This window comes from Leuresthes tenuis, unplaced genomic scaffold, assembly GCF_036924035.1.
Source record: "Leuresthes tenuis unplaced genomic scaffold, fLeuTen1.0.hap1 SCAF_5, whole genome shotgun sequence".
Classification (NCBI taxonomy): domain Eukaryota; kingdom Metazoa; phylum Chordata; class Actinopteri; order Atheriniformes; family Atherinopsidae; genus Leuresthes; species Leuresthes tenuis.
Genome location: NW_027325359.1, coordinates 2,610,497 through 2,629,135, shown reverse-complemented (window position 1 = coordinate 2,629,135; position 18,639 = coordinate 2,610,497). Strand labels below are relative to the sequence as shown.

Here is an 18,639-nt window from a genome sequence, read left to right as displayed (position 1 = left end):
CCAGAAGGGGCACTGCTGATGGGGTGTCTTCTTAGTTAATGAAAGTGCAGGGGAATTTACAGCTGTACCGGTTGTACCCGAGTGCTGTAACATCCTGCTCTCTTCTTAAACAGGGCAGTCTGAGGAGTGCGGGAGCACACAGGATTGGGATCTTTGCTTGTCCCATAAAATAGCCCAGAATAAACATGCAAAGAGACATTTGAAAAACAAATTATCTCCACTCAAAACTCAACTGTCAGGCTGTTCAGACCCCCTTGTGTTTGCCTGTAAGAGTTGTTTACTGTTTGACGTGCTTGTCCTTGCTCTGTTGCTGTCTGTGTGCAATCCTTTTGATGGACTAAATAAGTGAATGTATTTTATATTAGCTTCTACACATGATCAGAGCCAGCAGAGCAGCTCTCAGTGCAGGTCTGATTACTGCCACCTGACAGGCACCAACTGTACCCGATGTCCAGTTACATACCTCACTGAAATCCATCCAGCTGTCTTGTGTGTGATTGTGTGTACATGTCACTGCCACAGTGCATCACCAGAATACTGAAAGGTTAAGCACCATGACTCATCTGAGTCTCTGGACCTTGGAGGGGAGAAGAGGACACATGCTGACTCGCAGGAAACAGACATCAAAGACTGTTATCTAAGAACAGTGCAAATATGAAAGATTGACTGATTTGCTGATTTCCTCCTTTTTATTCTGTTGGGTTTGTCTCCTGCCTCCTTTTCCTTTTCCTATGTCTTAAAGTGGCATTGTCTCTGTGTCTAGAGATGACAACTTCTCAGACACCCTGAGTCAGAAAGCTGACAGCGAGGCCAGCAGCGGCCATGCTGGAGAGGACAAATGCACAGGAAAAGATATCAGCTCACCCAGTGACACCAGAATCTCTGAGGCCTACATCTCCAGGTGGGTTTCTTAACAGCTATGAAGCTAAACCGTAAGGCTGTAGGCATTTAAAAAAAAAAAAAGACTCCTGTTAAAACTCTTTTTTCCAATGTTAAAATACACTTCACAGTGTTTACCCTTAATCTGAGAGAATGCCACAACACTTAAAAGTACTAAAACTAGTCTAATATACAAATATTGCATCACAAATGCAAAAAAAAATCAATTTTGTTGTGCTTTGGAGCATTTTTTGGTGTCTGAAGTGACAACAAATTAAAAAACACAACCGCTCACATTTTTGGGCGTCACCAAGCTCTGAAATATATAATTCAGTTAGCTGCTCAGATTTGCAGGGTGCTGTTGTGTCACACTTCCAGCTCAGAGTAGAATTATTTGCTTTCCCATTTTTATTTCCACCCAACTTCAAATTGAAATCATGCTGTGTTCACTGTCCTTCAGAAGTGGGAGGTTGAAACTCTTTGCTTTTTTCTTTTGCTGTTAAAAGCTCCCATCAGCTGTTGTCATTTTTTATTTTATTTTTAGACATTGTATATTTGAATGTGACTATGATATGTCCCTGAAAAGAACAGTATGGTATTTAATCTTTCACCTCAAATAGAACACTTTGATAGCAGGAAAGAGTTGGACAGAATGCACCTGATCTTCCACCTGTTGTTTTGTATCCTCGGCTCACCTCTCTAAGCCTAATTGTCACTGAAGGGCTCAATTTCACAGACAGTTCTTTTTATAATGCCATGACTATTTAATATCTGCTAGAATGCACATACAGAGATGAGGCGGACATATCTGATCACACTTCTTTTTGGCAGCTTTTCCTTGGTTTTGTGCCAGTATTTAGTCTCCTGTTCTTTTCTTCATTGCTGGATTTCTGCTGGTAGATTTAGTGACCTTGAAATGTCTGACTGCTTCCCACTCCTGCCAAACACGAACAACTGCTATTTTATTCAGAGCCATACTTACTCCCTCTTCCTGAGTGCTGAAATGTTGATGATTCATACTGGAGGCAATATTTACACCACTGCAGCTATTCGTATGTGGATGAAGTGCACAGCTCAGTGAATCATCTCTTTAACATTAATGAACCTCTTCATACTCCCTGACCTTCTGTCTGCAACACTCATCCTGTTGTCTTGTCCCAGGTGATTGCCACATCTCTTCTTCTTTTGTCTACCCTCCACTTAGTCTGTGCCCTTCCAGCCATAAAAAACAAGTGTTCAAGTGTAGATAGTTTCCTCTACATCTACATTCACTAGATGGACATCTAGAAGAGCTCACTAAACTACTCTTAGTGGGTAAGATGAACCCGGATGAGTTTTTAATGGTTTCCTGGTTTGATGTAAAGGAAGCTGAAGGTATCTTCATCACATTTTAGCAAAAGCCATAAGAAGCAAAGGGTGAGCTGTCTGTGTGGTGACAGCCTACAGTTTGTTGTTGTTGTAGTACACTCTGTCCCAGAGGGAGGTGGTGCTATGAATGTACACTGCTCCACCTGCAGTTTGTGAGTGGTTCCTGCACTTTCTCACTGCAGCCAGAGAGAAAATATATCTATCTATCTATCTATCTATATATATATATATGCATCTGGTAGAGGACCTAAATTTGAAATGAGAAACCGCCCTTAAGTCTCTACGTCTTCATTTTCAAAGTATGTACTTGCATCTATGAGTTTCTTACTTTCACACACTCAAATGTCTGTTTTGAGACTTCCTGCTTGATTTTGATTACAAGTCTCTGTGTAATCATATGGCACGATTGGGATGCTATTACAGCTCTGTAGCTTTGCAGGAAGAGCAGAAATGATGTTCTGCAGGACGCTCGTGGCCCTTTACATCCATGCTCATTATTGCTTTTTCTGTAGAGAAGTAATAAAGTAATGATTATGGCTCAGACAGCACTCATTAGGCAGATGTAAACTCTCAAATTGAAGCTATTTATCTTTGAGAAGTGATTAAGGGATGAGTAATTAACTTTTTGTTCATTACAGAGCACTAATTAAAATCATTGATCTGACATGTTCCAGATATTATTGATTTATTTTTTAAATTTGTTGCTTTTTCTTTTCTGAAAGAGGACTGCGTTATGTTACTTTTTTGGTTGTTTTTGAGTAGAAATGATATCTCAATTTTTACAGTCATGTAATGAAAATGATTCAATTCTGATTCATTTGTCATGTTTTATTAAATTAGGTCAGTCAACATGATGCTTGACTTTAAGCGATGACAGTGATAATGGCAGCTTTTATCAAACATTACAGCTCTTTACGCAGACTTCTGTATTGCTGGTCATAAAAATACAGAGCCGGTTTGAGCCATATTTAGGAGGATGTGTTGCTCAATTTGCCTTTTATGGAGCAATAGAACTGCGTCAGGGTAGTAGATGTTAATGTGGAGCAGCACCATGCATAGTATGTGTCAATATGAAGGAGCGTTGATGCTCAGGTTTGTTTCTCTGTGTTACAGTTGTGTGCGTGTCAGATTAGGGGCGCATGGTGTAAGCTGGTCCAGGTTCAGAAAGAGGACAGGCGTATTGCTGAGGCAGCTGCAGCTTCTCAGATAGGGCCTGTTTTGGTGCTTTGATGAACCTCAGGCCTTCCTCCTCTGGCTAACAGCCAGGTCCTCACTGCCTCCATCCAAAAAACCTTAATGGAAATTAAAGGAGTGTACTAGAAAGTAAGATTGATGGGTTAGTGAGGTTTCTTATGCCTAAAGCCACCTTTGAAAAGAATCCACTCTTTTGCCAATTATTTTATGAATATACTATCCATGAGTACACACATTCTTACACACACACTCATATATATGTATATAAATACACATATATCTTCAACAAAGAAAGTTGATGATTATCTGTGGCTTAGGGTTTAGGTTTTGTCAAGCCTGATAAAGAAAAAGAAATCCTGGCCGTGAAAATTCAGCAGTTTAAAGTTATTAAATGGAGCAGTCAGTTTAAAGGAAAGCTGTTTTTTAGTTGCGTAACTTGTGCAATGTTTGGATTTGATATTTAAAGAAGTTACTGTGAAGCTGATATGCAGTGAATAAATATGCCTCCTTGTTGTTTTTTTCTATCCAACATTTCTTTCATAGCAGGCACAGAAAAAGATCAGACCCACCATCTCGGCGGCCCCCCGCCCGTCCTGGTGATGTCCACTGCATGGTGCATACCTCCCATCAGGGTCACGGCGGGACCCCGGAGATGGGCTCTCCAGTTCTCGGCCACTTCAGCCCACGTGACATGCTGCGAAGTCGCAATCATTTGCCCATGGACAGCCCAGAGCGACGGCGCCGCACTGGCCACGGCAGTCTCACTAACATCAGCCGTCACGAGTCCCTGAAGAAAATGGAAAGCCCACCGATCCGGCGCTCCACCTCTTCGGGCCAGTACTCAGGCTTTACTGACGCACATCACCACCACGGTGGCAAGCCCCTGGATCCGGAGACCATCGCACAGGTCAGCGTGGGACGAGCGGCGACCCGACCGCAGCTCCCTTCACCATCAAAGCCCTGCCCCGCCCTGTAAAAACATAGTCAGTCCCTGTCTTCTGCTTCCTCTGGCTGCAACTGTGTCTGTGTGCTAAATACACGCAAAAGACTAGCTTCACAGGCAGACAGCAGGGAGCTTAGCTTAACAATGGGACTCAGAATGTTTACTGTAAACTAGCTCAGGAAATTCCCAAAACTCTAAAAGTCATTGCAAAATATATTATTATCAGACTGTAGAATTCACTTTGCAGCTCTCTAATTTGACTCTTATCACAGACATATGAAGAGTGAAGCCATAAATGGCTTCTGTACAGAGGCTCAAACCAGCATGCAGAGGTCACAGAGAGCACTTAAACTGCTGGGCTGTCTGTCTGCCAACTAGGAGCATGCTCAGATGAACTCTTTTAATATTTTTCCATCTCTGCATATCCTTTGCTATCCAAACTCATTAGAATGCAGGGAGTGCCAGCGTAAAGTCATGTTTATACTAACCCTCTGCATGTATAATGCATGCTCAGTGTTTACTGTGTTCCTCTGTGATCCATTTCTTACCTCATTTCACCTCTTTCTCTCATCTTTGTTGCTGTTGTCTTATTTTTTCACACCACTCATTTCTGTGTCCAATTCTTTCTTTATTTTTCCTTTATTTTATAGTCAACCTTCCTCCGATATCCTTCTTTTCCTCCCCTCTCTTACACCCTGTTTTTATGTCTTGCAGGACATAGAGGAAACTATGAACACTGCTCTGAATGAGCTGCGTGAGCTGGAGCGGCAGAGCTCAGCCAAGCACGCCCCCGACGTGGTGCTGGACACCCTGGAGCAGCGGCAGACCTCCGGCAGCAGCGGTGGGGGTCCCACGCCAGCCAGCTCCAGCGAGTCCCTGAGCCCCATCCACGGTGTCATGCTGAGGTCAACTGCCAACACTGAGCCACCCATCCGCCGCAGCACAAGCTCCTCCAGCGATGCCATGAGCACCTTCAAGCCTCTGGTGGCACCACGCATGGGGGTGCAGCTCAAACCGCCTGCTCTGAGGCCCAAACCCATGGTCCTGCCGAAGACCAGCCAGGCCCCACAGCCTCCTGCTGCCTCTGCTCAGGACCCCCTGGACAAGTCCTGCACCATGTAGCCTCTGAGACAGGAAGCAGAGATGTAAAGCTAAAGATATCACTCCGCTTCCAGGGGGGCTGTGAAATTCTGCCAGTGTCAACAGTTTATAGATGTAGTTCAAATCATTTCTAAAACCTTCTTGGACCTGGAAAGGAGAAGACTTTTTTTTTGGTCGTGTTTTGAAGCTGAAAACTAGATTGTAAAAAAGGACTCTGAAGTGATCTGAGAGACCTTTATAGGCTGTAGTGGTAACGTAGACAAAAGCCAAACAAATCTCCTGTTTCGATAATGTGCAGATTTATGTGTTAATATGCTTCGGTTAATGCTATCTAACGTTTGTTGTTTTTTGAAAACTGAATTTGAACAACAAATCACAAAGGCTTCCTCGAGAGTGTAGAAAATGTACCTTTGAGTTTAGTTTAGAGATATTAATGATTTGAACAAAATACTGTGTGCAGCAGTCTCGGTTTACCACTAAACCTGAAAGGGAGATTGAGTAGATCTGTTGTGACCAAAGCGGCAAAAACTAGACGGTGATTTTTGCTTTTACCAGGGAGGGCCTTTGAAGGTATTGTGAATCGCTTCAAAGGCCTTATTAACTTTGAGATTTACCGGGTTTCAAATGTTCATTACTATTACGGTGCTGTGACAACATGGGCAGAAATGGTTTGAAAGTTGGACTGAAAAGGTGCAAGAAGAGCACTATACAATCTATTTATTAACGGTACTCTGTTAATAAATTATTAGTACTGACACCACTATGCTTTTTTAATATAGCATGTAAACTGCTGCTCTCTTTGGCAATGCATACCATCGGTTGTGTCGATCTATAAAGTTGATTCGTGCGCTCACTCAGATTTATTTAAACAGTATTCTGTATTGCCTGGAAAGACATATGATGATTGGATAAAACCACTACTTTATTTTGAACTTTGAACATTTTGATGCATCCTTCAGTTTCTGCATCAATACCTAATACTGTATGTATGCCTTTGCACCTGTATAAACAATAGGGAGAAGTGTGAATAGTGGTGATGACAAACATGTTTTGTGATAGAGTGTGGGCCACGTGCCATAGCCTTCTGTATGCCTTGCTTGGCTTTATCTACCCAAAGACATGAGTGTATAAGTTAAAGCATGGATGTTGATACTTCATTTCCATTTGTACTGACTCGAGGCGGCGCCCTGTGGGAGTGCTACCAGTAGCCATGGACCTAATGACTGTTAGTGTAAAATCCTCCTCATACGTTCCCTCTGCTCCATCTGCTTCTTTCTGTGAGCAGGTCTGAAAACAGCAAATTGCTTTGAGCCCTGTTTTCTTTTGTGAGAATGTCACTTATGATTTTATATTGCTCTTGGGCTGGCAGTGAGGCTCTCTGAGTGGATTTACTGGTTTGTGTGGATGACAACAAGCAACCTGATGTGGAACAGGAAGTAGCAGCCCATTGGCGATTTGTTCCTGTGTAAAACAATTTCAAGACGCAACAGCCTCCTAGAATTGTTTGTGCCATTGCTCCAGTTGTATGTCTGTTTTAGCCCCTGTCCTGTAGACATATAACAACTGGGTGCATGTCTTTGGAATATAAGGCTAGCATAATTATGACATATAGAAAATACTTGGTTTGCAATGAATAAGCAATGCTCTCTAACAGCAGGTTTACACTATTTTTGACTTGATAAATATTGTGTGTATAATAATCAGAAGTTAATTTTTTGAATTACTAACTTTCATTATTTTTATAATCATTTTTATTTTGTTGCGTTTCTGGGTAGAAATGACTTTAGAGCCTTTTGGTGTAGACGAAATATCTAGAGATGCAGGTTGAAGTCAGTTGTATAAAAGAATGTGCGCCCTTGTCACTATATAATATCATCAATAGGACTCAATTTTGCCGTCTGTAGGCTTTAAGCTACTCTGTGGTGTTATGTACATCTGTAGTATGTACTTGTGAAAGTGCCTTTGAAAATGTTTTAGAGGAACTTCAGACATTCTGTCCTGTTGCATTTTCATATTAGATGCTGTGTTTTTGACAAAATGCAGTGCAGGAAGTAGACATTATGACAATTTCCAAATAGTTATAAAGCAGGATAAATAATAAACCGCTTACTCATTGTGACATTGCACTTTTATGTATATAACTGTAGATACGGCATGTTAACATCATAATGTTTAGAGTTCTTTCTTTCAAGGATTTCTTTTGAATAAACAAGATAGTTTGTTGAGTTTGTGGTGGATTTTCTTTTTCTGCTCATATTTTATGAGTAATCTCAGCTCCGGTTTATTTGTAGTTTAACATAAACTAAGGACCGTGAACACTTAAGACACGCAAGTGCACTGAATTTAATCCTTTTTATTTCAGATACTCCACATGTACAAGCTCTGTATTTAACAAAAAGTGGACAGATGGACCTTAGCCTTTATTTAATATAAACTCTACATCTTTCTTCTTGATTTTGAGTAGTAAAAACTTTCAGCAAACAGATAATTTCATTATAAAGATGCAAGTCTTATCCTGACAATCTTTTGTTTGTTCCTATATTTACAAGAAATCAGCACATTTACAAGAAATGATGTGCTGGTTATCTAATATGGGGAAAATTAGCCTTTGCAAGAGAGGAAATGTTCTTTTATTGTTGCACTACAGCTTGATGTAGTTCCAGTGTTTGTTCTCATTATCTGCTTTTCTAAGTGTTGTGTTCTGCTATATGTGGGAACTTCACGGGACCCTTGTGTTCCTCAGACCTGGTTCCAGGCCCAGCACTGTTTGCAGGAGTCTGAGTGGCTCTGTATTTGCTCCGCTCTCTGGTTTGGGTCTTCAAGGTCATCTAGTGAAAACAGAGATTGCAATGTTTTGGAAACCATAACAAAACTTTGCTTTTTTTCATCTGCCAGATAACTGTGTTGCATAATTAAAGCTGAAAAGAGGACACAGCACTTTAAAAAACATTTCCCTCCACATTAATTGGAGAGATAATTAATTTAGGGGAAAGCGGTTTTGATATCATTTTACCTCGGCAATCCCAAGCTTTCTCTCCCAAGTGTGAATGCTCTGCTGCAGCTTCCTGTGTTTGTCCTTGGCATGCACATACTCAATGATATCAGGAACCCGATAATCTGTGAGCTGTCTGTGCAGATGTTGGTTGAGGGCCTCTGCCTTTAAACGTTCCTGAGAACAGAAAAAAAGGTGAAAAAGTGGAGAGCAGCGAGCTAATTCGGTTCCTCTTTTGCACCCAATGATCAACTATTTCTAAATTACTACTTTATTTTGGTTTGGAAGGTCATAGAGATTCAGGCTTCTAAACAGCTCACCTTCTCAGCATGCTGAATCTCCTCCTCAATTTTAGCAAGCATTTGAATCTTTTTCGCGATGTTGTTGCTCAGCTCCACGGACTCCAATGTAACCCTTTGCAGCTCCTCCTGCTCACAAAGACACAGACATGAAGATAACTGATATTGATCAACTTAAAAGTTTTGCAAATTGACACACGATAACACAAGCGATATTATCTGGTGACCTTGTGTGTGCTGAGGACCCGTTGTACTTTAAAACTGTTGACTTGAAGTTCATCGAGGTTTCTGTCGATTATGGGCTCATTGTGCTCCTGGAAAAATACCTACATACAGCCAACAACAAAATCAATTTCTAACAAAAACAAAGAAAATATAATCTTTAATAAAGTGAAAAAAAAGATGAGATGAACATTCAGAAATTCACAACAAATAGCACTTCCTACAAAAAGCAAAAAGCTGACTGATTCATTGCTCTCTTTCCTTACAACAAATCAGAGAACAATCTTTTAAGACATAATTTAAAAAAATAATCCTCTTTTACAGAATTATCAGCCTCTGTCAGTACCCTCACTTCCACGCTCTACCTCATAATCTGCTTTTCCCATCTCTTTTTTCTGTTGGAGCTGCTGCAGGAGCTTCTTCTCTTGGACCTTTAGTGCCTGATTCTTTAGATTAAACTTCTCCAGCTGGGTGACCTGTTTCAGTTTGTTTCAATATGTCCAAACACAGCACAAAATTAAGAGAAAAGGGGAAATGGTGATTATAAACGGTAAGAATGTACACTATCCCAGGCAGTGATCTTTAAAGGGGAGTCAACATCTCAGCAATATACCTTTCACATTTAAAGATAAATGGATTTTTTTTTTATTAACCTTTATTTATACAGGTAAAATCTCATTGAGACCCAGGGTCTCATTTGCAAGAGAGACCTGAATATTAAAGAGCTGCTGTTCCTCATGTTAGAATCCCTGACATTTCCACTTTAATTGTGACATGGACAAAGAGGAACAATTCAAAATATCAATATATATATCAAATATATATATATATCAAATATATTGCTATAAAGAACACTAGGGTGAAAATAAAATGTAAGTGTTTAGTCCATGAGCAGTGAACACCTCCTTAAAAGACATTCATCAGCTATTGGAAGAATCATGTAGAAATCAAAATTAGTAGTTATGACCAGTTAAAAATCTATTCAAACATACTCCTTTACATAAATTGATGTAATGACCATTTTTTTTTTTTTACCTTTAACCTGTCTTCAAGGTACTGCAGTACCTTCTCTGGCTGATTCACTTCCAGTCGGTCTTCCATAGATTTGAAAAATCTGCGTTCGAATTTGTTCTTGGCTTTCCTTATTTCACTTAGTCGTAGTTCTGCTTCATTCGTTGATGCCTGGAAAGCAAAGCAGAACCCCTGACGATCTAACAAATGATCTGTGTGTATCAGTGCAGTGTCTGTGTTTCTGAAAGAGCAGGTTGTAACCTTGTAGTTGTCCTGGATTCTCTCATATTTCTGTTTGAGTTTCTCCTGATCTTGCCGAGTCTCTGCTACTTCTCTCTGTGCAACATAAAGTTTTTGCTCCAAGGTCAACAGCTGGGGGCGATCTGATATGTTGGAGCGGGGCTTCTGCCTCGATCCAACATCCTGAGGGCTCACACAGAATAACGTAGGTCTGTCAGAAGTGCAAGGCCATTGTGTTGAGGTGTTTTGTTGTTGGAACAGAACCACAAAAAAATTCAATGTTTTGGCATGTACGTCCCAAAAAGGTCATGAAAACCCTTTTAGTACTCTTAAAAGATCATTTCAGTGCACCTAAAATCATGGATACAGCAAACTGCTTATGAAATGCTGACATCGTTGCTCCTAAAAAGAATAATTCTCTAACCCTGTGAAAAAAAATCTTGACGTAGTTCTTATTTTTAGTCATAGTCTTCCTAAATTGCTTTTGTAATGTGGAAAGGTGCATTGCCCATCACCTTTTAGTAGTTTATCGTTATGGCTGACTGATACTAACATGGATAGCACCCCACTCACCCCAACATCCAGCTGAGAGTCTCCTGCTACCCGTGAACCTTCTGCCCCAAACTGGGACTCCAGGTCCTTTGGATCCAGGCGGCCAATGAACCGTGCAAACATGTCAGTCTCTGCCAGGAGGGCTGCATTGGAATACCTTGGGTAAAATTCGAGATAGGATTGCAGATAAGCTAGCAATACTCTTTCCTAATACTCTTTCTCCACTTTTCTTTTCTTTTCGGGGCATTTAAAGCTTTGATGACCCTGGACCATGTTGGAGTTATACGAGCATAGGCTGCCCGAGGACTATTGGATTAAATTTGAATATGATTTTAATTTATTAATTTTAATTGGACTGTATCTTATTGCACTTGTATTGAACGTCTTTGCTTTCTCTTTAAAATGTCATGAGTTTACTTTTGTTGTTATCTGAAGCTACAAAACCAAACTGAATTAAGTTATTTTAACATTTTATGCTTAGTAATAAAATGTGTGAGCCATGTAATCTGCTCTCATTTAACCTGAGCAGTAAAACCTCACACCTTTTAATTATGTATTAAAATGGTCGAAGAATATAGAAGTAAGGTTTTAGTAATATTTCGCTGCTTTTATGACTCAGTAAGAAAACTGCTGTTAGCATTAGCAAGTAGCGTTAGCAGGTTGAACATAACAAGTTAAGTCTAACAAACTGAATATCTGCGCTAAAGTGTCCTAAATATGAATTATTATTACCTTAGTTCTTCAACCCGGTTGTGAAGGAGTTCTTTCTGTTCTTCTGTGACATTCTTGTCTTTTTCGCGGATCAACGAAAGCTCTTGGTCCATGGTTGCTAAGGTGCACTTAATATCATCAGTGGTTGCTATGGACTTGCGTTGCCTTCACTGACGTACGTAAACCATACAGATGTATATATATGTCTATTACGTAAACATTCCCATTCAAGTAGGAAAATCAAGTAACGATTGTAAATTTATTTCACATCTATTGTTGCATTTTGTTGTCTTTTTTAATTTCAGGGCGATATTTCTGTTTTCAGATGTTTTAACTTACATTAACGTTACAACATCCATACGGGGACAAAATTCACTCCCCATCATAATTCCTAAAGGAACCCTGATCTCATTTGCATTTAGCATAAATATATATATTGATGAGCATGTGATGATTTAAGAGCAGACATTTGGTGAAACTGTTTCTTTTAACATGAAATCTGAAGAAGTTTCGGTTTCATTTCTGTGTAAGTAGGCGTCGCTATTATTTGAGAAGTCAGCTGAATAGCTCATCAGATTTTCTTGGTTAGAGCTCATGTGAAATTGTTTCCAGAATGGAAATCTCGAAATTAATTATAAAGACCCTGTGCGATAACCATGGAAGTTTGGACTTTAAGCGGCTGAACGAGGAGCTCTCACTGAGTTCAGTTGCGAAAACAGACCTCCGGTCTATTCTTTTTGACGACGGTAAAATAGCCATTCGAGAGGGCAAAAAGCTGGCCACAGACTGTCTTGTCGGGCCAGATAGTGTGGTAGTGGCAAAAACTAGACTGAGGATCTGCCAGAAAAAAGCTGGGGAATGTATGCGCTGCGATGGGTTACACTTGTGTAGGTATTATGTTTGCGGCAGCTGCACTTTTGGGTAAGTTACCATCTTGTACAGTTTGTGATTATTTGTTTGAACAAACAGTTCCTCAGTCGCAGTGATAATATATTAACTTAACCATAATTAGTCTAGTGTTATCCCGAATAGAGCTCCCATAATTAAATTATATTTGAGCCTCGTAACTAAAGAAAAGGGAAAACTTTTAAACGAGACAAAATGAAAAAAAAGGAAAAATATTGGCAAGAGTCCATTTGCATTAGCTCCCAGCTGTGGGTGTGCCTTGTTGTTTCGACTTTAGTACAAGTGAATGCTTTTTTATAGTCTTTATCAACCGATGTGTGCAGACAAAATGTTGAGGAGAGAAACAAATGTAGGTCACAAGGAGTTAAGGGACATTTAAATTTTAAAACTGCGCACACTCACACAAATGTTTTTCATTTAGAGGAAAGATCCTATTGAGATTAATTGGAAAGTGATAACTTTCCTTTAATGAAACAGGTTCCCCGATCTTACTGTATCTAACCACAGTTTCACCAAAGAGATTACATAAAAATGCCTGAGTGGGAGTGTCGAGTGACTATTATACCGAATACAGTCACGTGTAAGAGTTGGATGGTGTTTCTTTAATGAAATTATCTTTGAAAGAGCCTGACCTAGAGTCAGTTTATGTAAATCTGTTCATGCTGATGGGTGTATTTGGATGTTTTCTAATTCAGTACAACAAAGTATTTTTGATATTTCACTGTTTTTACAAGATTATAAAAATGCTATTTGTTTGAAATTAATGACCAACCATCAGCAGGCCACACTAAGAACAGAGAAAGCTATAACTTATTCAAAATCATTTATTCATTTTATGACTTGTAAAATCCATCTATCACGGAGCAGAAAGGCTAAAAGACACAAATTTGTTACTGCGGGATTTTGTCCAGAAGATGGCAGTATTCAAAAACCTTGATCCTCATCTTGTTGTATATATAGAGCAGAATGACTCCTGAGATAAGTTTTGTCTAAGGGAGCTCAATCTGTATGACGACATGTAGGATCACAAACCAACCATCAATTAGAGTCATTTAAAACTTTTATTATAAGATATTAAGAAAAATAAAGATTTTTCCTTTTTTTTGCATTTTAACCTGCACATGGATGTATTCCAGCTAGATTCCACACAGCTTGTGCAGAGTTTTGAATATTGAGAGGCCACACAGAAACTAGATAAATCTTATTTTGATTAAATGATTCACTGAAAGTAACGCTTCTAAATGAGAGTTTGTGCTGTCTTTTTTAGACAAAAGTGTAAAAATCCACACAGCTTGGCTAATCCATACAATGCAGAGCTTTTGCGAAGACATGGTCTTTGTGATTTGACAGAGAAGCAGCTGTTTCAACTGTTACTGCAGAATGATCCCTATCTGCTTCCTGAGGTAGGTTTCAGTAGAGGACAGAAGTGGAAGTTAGGATCCCCTTGCTACTCTCTAGGTAAAATCATCCTTCTCTATTATGCCCTCTAGGTATGCCCACATTACAACAAGGGGGACGGTCCATTTGGCTCCTGCAAATTCGCCACCTCCTGCACCAAGCTCCATATCTGCCTGCACTTCCTCCAGGGTGACTGTAAGTTTGGCACAACATGTAAGAGATCCCATACTGTTGATACACAAGGAAGAAATCTTTTCCGAGGATTTAGTCAGGAGAATCTTCAAAACTTTCACAAGTTTTACAGAAGTAAATACATCATCATGGATCAACAAACCAGACAAGCCCCTGTTCTCCCAGGTAAAGGGTTTCTTATTATTAAAAACGTCTTAATTTTTGTCCCATAATGAGAGTGATAATGAACACAGCATAATTAACTGTGTGTCTCCTGCAGTGCTTCCAGAGATCGGCACTGATCAGCCTTCCCATCAGCTATCTTATAAAAAAAAACCTGGATCTCCCACCAGTTCCACCTGTCCCACTAAACCCATGAGTGATGTTGAGAAGAATGAAATCTGCCTCTTTTTCATTCGCAGACACTGCAGTTTCAAAGGTGGCATTGTTGGGAGAACTGACCTGTTGCATGTACAGTGCTGTAACTTGTCATATGTGTCCCTCTTTGTTTATGAATGCCTTGTGCGTTCTTTCACAGAGAAGTGTGCTCGTGTCCACTGGCACCTACCTTACAGATGGCAGGTTTTAGAAAAAGATGGCCAGACTTGGAAGGACTTGCCCAGTATGGAGGATATCGAGAAGGCATACTGTGATCCAGCCTGTGACACAAGCTGCATGGATCAACCATCGGCTACGTTAGGGCTTCTCAGACATTTGACTTTACAGAGGTAGATATTTCCTATTCTCCAGGACGTAATTCACTCAGGATGACTCAAGTTTATAGGGAATTTATTTCTATCTCAGCTCTGCATCCAGTGTTGACCAACATGTTGACTTCAAAACAATGACTTATGGAGGGTCTCCAGTTCGTCGCTTGTCCACTGCCTCAACTGTCTCAAAGCCCCCCCACTTCATTCTGACAACACAGTGGACTTGGTACTGGAAGGACGGCAGTGGGTTATGGCTGGAGTATGGGCAGGTGAGTTGAACATGCAGAAGAGGAAGAGCATAACAATACTTAATTGTGAAAACATGGATTTCTGCTCTAGATTTAGATTTAGATTTAGATTTTATTCACAGTCAACATCTGGACCTTTTGGAAAATGTAGTTGTAAAAGCCTGCAATCCTCACTAGCTGTTTATTAGGAAACAAATATTTAGTATTTAAGAGTAACATCATCTTCTTTCCATTTTTAAAAGTCGTTTCTTCAGTGGAAAATTTTAAATCAGCGATTTGGTTGATTATTCCTCACTCGTTGTGTTCTCGTTAGGGTGATGGTGACAGCACAGTCACTTCTCAAACCCTGGAGAATCTGTATCTGGCAGACAGAGATACAGAGATTCCTTTCGGAGCCGGAAAACAGCAGTATGTTCTCCACTTTAAAGATGCAACTGGAACCCAACAGATGTATCAGCAGAATGTAAAATACAAAACTAAGAGGGAGGTCAGAAGGAGGCCTCGCTTTGTGTCTGCTTCTGACGTGGAGATGAAGCTGAGGAGGTAAATAATTGCTCCACAATACAGATTCTAATATTTGGTTTAGGATATGTTAGCATCACCAACACAACACCTTCTTTATACATATTCTCTAGTGAGCCATCACGTGGCACCAGCTCCTCCAGCGCAGAGAGTGTCCCATCCTACTGGGACAAGAATGCCCTGCCGGAGTTTGGATACAAGGTATCTTTATTAAACAAACTTTTCTGCTGTGACTGATTTTTGTTCAACTTTGCCAACGTATTTGCTCTACTCATTCTTGCAGCTCGTGTCTCTCTCGGGATCTGCAAAGGATTATAATATGATCGAGAAGTTGTTCAGGCAGACCATGCCACATGGTAAAATTAGCAGTATTGAGAGAATTCAGAACCCTTCTTTGTGGAAAGTCTTTCAATGGTAAATCTATGGCTACTTTTTTCTTTCTTTTTTTATTAAAGAATTTATTACAAATTCTCTGGAGTCTGGAAAGTTGATACCACTCTATGCTTATTATTAAACTACTGCTTAGTTAAAATTAAGCTAACCTGTACAAGTAGCAGCACTTTACCCCTCATCTCTTTATATTTTGCTTCCAAACAGCCAGATTTAAGTGGTCTTTAGCAGCAGGTCTCCAGGCTTTCTAAGGGGATTTGATTTGGACATTGGCTGTTTTTTTGCACTACTTTTCAGTCTAGTATTTGTTTCTTGTTAAGACTCTTAACAACAACCTAAATCATTCAAGCATATTATTTCTTCAGTTGTATCTACAAATAATGGCAGAGATAATGCAGTTTGAAAAGCAAAACAGTGTTTTATTTCCTCAAAGAGCTGCTATTTGAAAATGTCAGCATGGCAAGCAGCGCTTAAAGTGCTTAGGTTCTTAAAAAAGATTTGAGGACACTAAACAAGTGGAGGACAATAGAGGAAGTGGCAGGCCTAAAAAACTATCTATCATCTGAAAGTGATGTCCTTGAGAGAAAAAAAATCTTTGTCTGAGAGATGCATAAAGACCTTCAGCTGATCCATCTACTCTTCACTGAAGCCTCATCAGAAATGGTCTCCATGGAAGGGTAGCTGTCAAGAAGACATTCTAAATTATGCAAATAGGGAGTAAAAACAGAGGTTTGCTAAATGAAAATCTGTGGCAACAGGTCCTCTGGAGTGATGGATACTCCCCAGAGCCCCAGTCCTTCAAGAGACCCATAGAAATCCCTAGAAAGTTTGTCTTGGAGGGTTCAGGCTGTGTTAAAGAATGAAGGTGGTCACTGACTTTCAAACTTGTTAGAATTGTACAAACTCTTATTCTGCCTTATCTACTGTATTTCCATTCATATTTGCATGTTTCAATTAATTGTTGCCCCTATTTTATTATGTTCTATGCTTTATGTTCAGGCAGAAGGAGCAGATGCAGAAGAGGAATGAAGGGAAACTTGTTGATCAGAAGTATTTGTTTCATGGGACAGATGAGTCCTTAATAGATGCCATATGTGAGCAAAACTTTGACTGGAGGATGTGTGGTGTCCATGGAACAGCTTACGGCAAAGGTACAGTAAAGCAGCCTCTAGGGATACAGTGGATGGACAAGCCATTATAGAAATGTGTGTTTTCAATGAAATCACTGGGCTGTATTTACAATTCAGTATACAACAGCAGAGAAGACTCATTCACACTTTTTTCTTTTAACCTCATTAGGGAGCTACTTTGCCAGAGATGCATCCTACTCAGACAGATATTCCCGGGCCAAAGGCAACTCAAACAAGATAATGTTTGTTGCTCTGGTCTTGGTGGGGCAGTACACAAAGGGACGCAGCAGCTACGTCAAACCGCCACCAAAAGGAGGCAGCAGAACTCTGTATGACAGCTGCGTTGACACAGAGAGCAACCCCAGCATATACGTTGTCTTTGAAAAACAGCAGATTTATCCAGAGTATCTTATCAAGTACATGTAAAGATTTACACAAGATTTTAGTCGGGGGAATAACTGTATTATGGCACGCTTCTTAGACTGGTGGAGGCAGCTTTGTTTTAAGATTTTAAAAGTTGCAATTGATGACATTTTATATCTTTCAGGATGGTTTTAAGTCCATAACAAATACCGTATTTTTCGGACCATAAGGCGCACTTAAAATCCTTTCATTCGCCTAATGTATGAATTCCTTCTTGTTGGGCTTTCTGACCTAGAACTGATTTTATGTGGTACTAGGCGCTCAAAAATCTGTCAAAATGTTTTAGTACGGCCTTGGTAAGCTTCGAAGCTGCACTGCTTGATGGATTGAGCATTACAGGCCACCGTAGTCACGAGCCTGGTGGAGTAATACGATCTGTGCTTCAACATTAAGGTGTGTGCATTCATTAATTTATTTTCTATACCTGCTGCACCAAAAATGGCTCCTGTTAAGAGACATGCTTACAAAGCGGATTTCAAACTCAACACTATCAGTCACGCAGTACAACAAGTGAGTTGAATAAAGTTAGACTTATCTGAGTTTTGTTTAATTTAATACGCCTTATAACCCGGTGCGCTTTCTGTATGAAAATAGACCCGTTAGCTGTCAATCATTGATATTGCGGCTTATAACCTGTAGTGCTTTATAGCCCGAAAAATACAGTACTTTCTACGTGACGATATGGTATAATGGTTGATCAATGTTCTTACATCAATGTAACGTCTCTGTTGCTTAGTGTTGCTCATATTTCCTGATCACTTACCTGTAAAATTTCCAAAGCTGGGACGCATTTTCTTTTGTGTATTGTGGTGGTAAAATGCAAAAGTGAAATTACATTATTTTAAGTAAATGGGAATATTTACTTGGGAATAGTGTTGATAATGAAATGGTCACTATGACATTGCAAATGACCACTATGACTGTATTGGACCTTTATCAGGGATTAAAAAGTAAGCAGCAATTTCAGATAGTGCCACTTTCTATAAATCTCTTTGCTTTTTATTGGTTTGATTCAAGACAAAGCATCATAGTTTATAAAGGGACCTAAATGGGGAAGTATAAGGTCAACACATGATTGAGCGTTCATATCAAGAATGAAGTTGTTACAAAATAAAAAGATATATAAAATGGCCATGTTTTTAATGCTTTTAATTAAGCACAGAGACATTCAGTTTGCTCAAAAGAGTTTCCTACGAAAGTCTGAGAGAATTTTTTTTATCATTTAACAA

At 39.7% G+C, this 18,639-nt stretch overlaps 3 protein-coding genes across 8 annotated transcripts in view; 2 read left to right on the top strand and 1 right to left on the bottom strand.

Annotated features, from left to right (window-relative positions):
• Window positions 1-7,710, top strand: part of srgap1a (SLIT-ROBO Rho GTPase activating protein 1a) — a 77,345-nt gene extending 69,635 nt beyond the window's left edge. For 2 of the 5 annotated variants that reach the window (XM_072385442.1, XM_072385440.1), the window contains exons 20-22: window positions 764-901; window positions 3,988-4,348; window positions 5,099-7,710. In XM_072385442.1, the coding sequence (XP_072241543.1) occupies window positions 764-901; window positions 3,988-4,348; window positions 5,099-5,506 (907 nt within the window). In that variant the 3' untranslated portion in view covers window positions 5,507-7,710. Of the gene's footprint in view, window positions 1-763; window positions 902-3,984; window positions 4,414-5,098 lie in introns of all 5 variants that reach the window. The other 3 variants (XM_072385441.1, XM_072385439.1, XM_072385443.1) reach the window with 2 other exon arrangements.
• A 163-nt stretch (window positions 7,711-7,873) lies between these two features.
• On the bottom strand, window positions 7,874-11,627 carry cfap263 (cilia and flagella associated protein 263). Its single transcript, XM_072385172.1, has 9 exons — window positions 11,534-11,627; window positions 10,823-10,958; window positions 10,271-10,432; window positions 10,034-10,180; window positions 9,364-9,474; window positions 9,004-9,102; window positions 8,798-8,905; window positions 8,499-8,654; window positions 7,874-8,313 (listed from the first exon to the last, which is right to left on the bottom strand). The coding sequence occupies exons 1-9, from the start codon at window positions 11,623-11,625 to the stop codon at window positions 8,173-8,175; spliced, it is 1,152 nt and encodes a 383-aa protein (XP_072241273.1). The 5' UTR covers window positions 11,626-11,627; the 3' UTR covers window positions 7,874-8,172.
• Window positions 11,628-12,081: 454 nt separating this feature from the next.
• On the top strand, window positions 12,082-18,533 carry parp12a (poly (ADP-ribose) polymerase family, member 12a). 2 transcript variants are annotated; one of them, XM_072385437.1, is made up of 11 exons: window positions 12,082-12,433; window positions 13,686-13,821; window positions 13,909-14,173; window positions 14,268-14,426; window positions 14,526-14,715; window positions 14,792-14,966; window positions 15,259-15,488; window positions 15,581-15,668; window positions 15,751-15,881; window positions 16,857-17,008; window positions 17,157-18,533. In XM_072385437.1, the coding sequence occupies exons 1-11, from the start codon at window positions 12,126-12,128 to the stop codon at window positions 17,411-17,413; spliced, it is 2,091 nt and encodes a 696-aa protein (XP_072241538.1). In that variant the 5' UTR covers window positions 12,082-12,125; the 3' UTR covers window positions 17,414-18,533. The 2 variants fall into 2 exon arrangements, with proteins under 2 accessions (XP_072241538.1, XP_072241539.1); XM_072385438.1 differs by having other exon boundaries at window positions 14,804-14,966; window positions 17,157-18,532.
• Window positions 18,534-18,639: the final 106 nt, after the last annotated feature.

What these genes read in the sequence shown, in the direction of transcription:
- cfap263 (XM_072385172.1), bottom strand. Translation starts at nt 11,625, where the DNA reads ATGGACCAAGAGCTTTCGTTGATCCGCGAAAAAGACAAGAATGTCACA. An exon ending in AACCGGGTTGAAGAACTAAG is followed by an intron (nt 10,959 to 11,533) that starts GTAATAATAATT and finishes ATTTTACCCAAG; the next exon opens with GTATTCCAATGCAGCCCTCC. An exon ending in ACCTTGAAGACAGGTTAAAG is followed by an intron (nt 9,475 to 10,033) that starts GTAAAAAAAAAA and finishes AAACTGAAACAG; the next exon opens with GTCACCCAGCTGGAGAAGTT.
- parp12a (XM_072385437.1), top strand. Translation starts at nt 12,126, where the DNA reads ATGGAAATCTCGAAATTAATTATAAAGACCCTGTGCGATAACCATGGA. An exon ending in AGACATTTGACTTTACAGAG is followed by an intron (nt 14,716 to 14,791) that starts GTAGATATTTCC and finishes TTTCTATCTCAG; the next exon opens with CTCTGCATCCAGTGTTGACC. An exon ending in TATGGCTGGAGTATGGGCAG is followed by an intron (nt 14,967 to 15,258) that starts GTGAGTTGAACA and finishes TGTTCTCGTTAG; the next exon opens with GGTGATGGTGACAGCACAGT.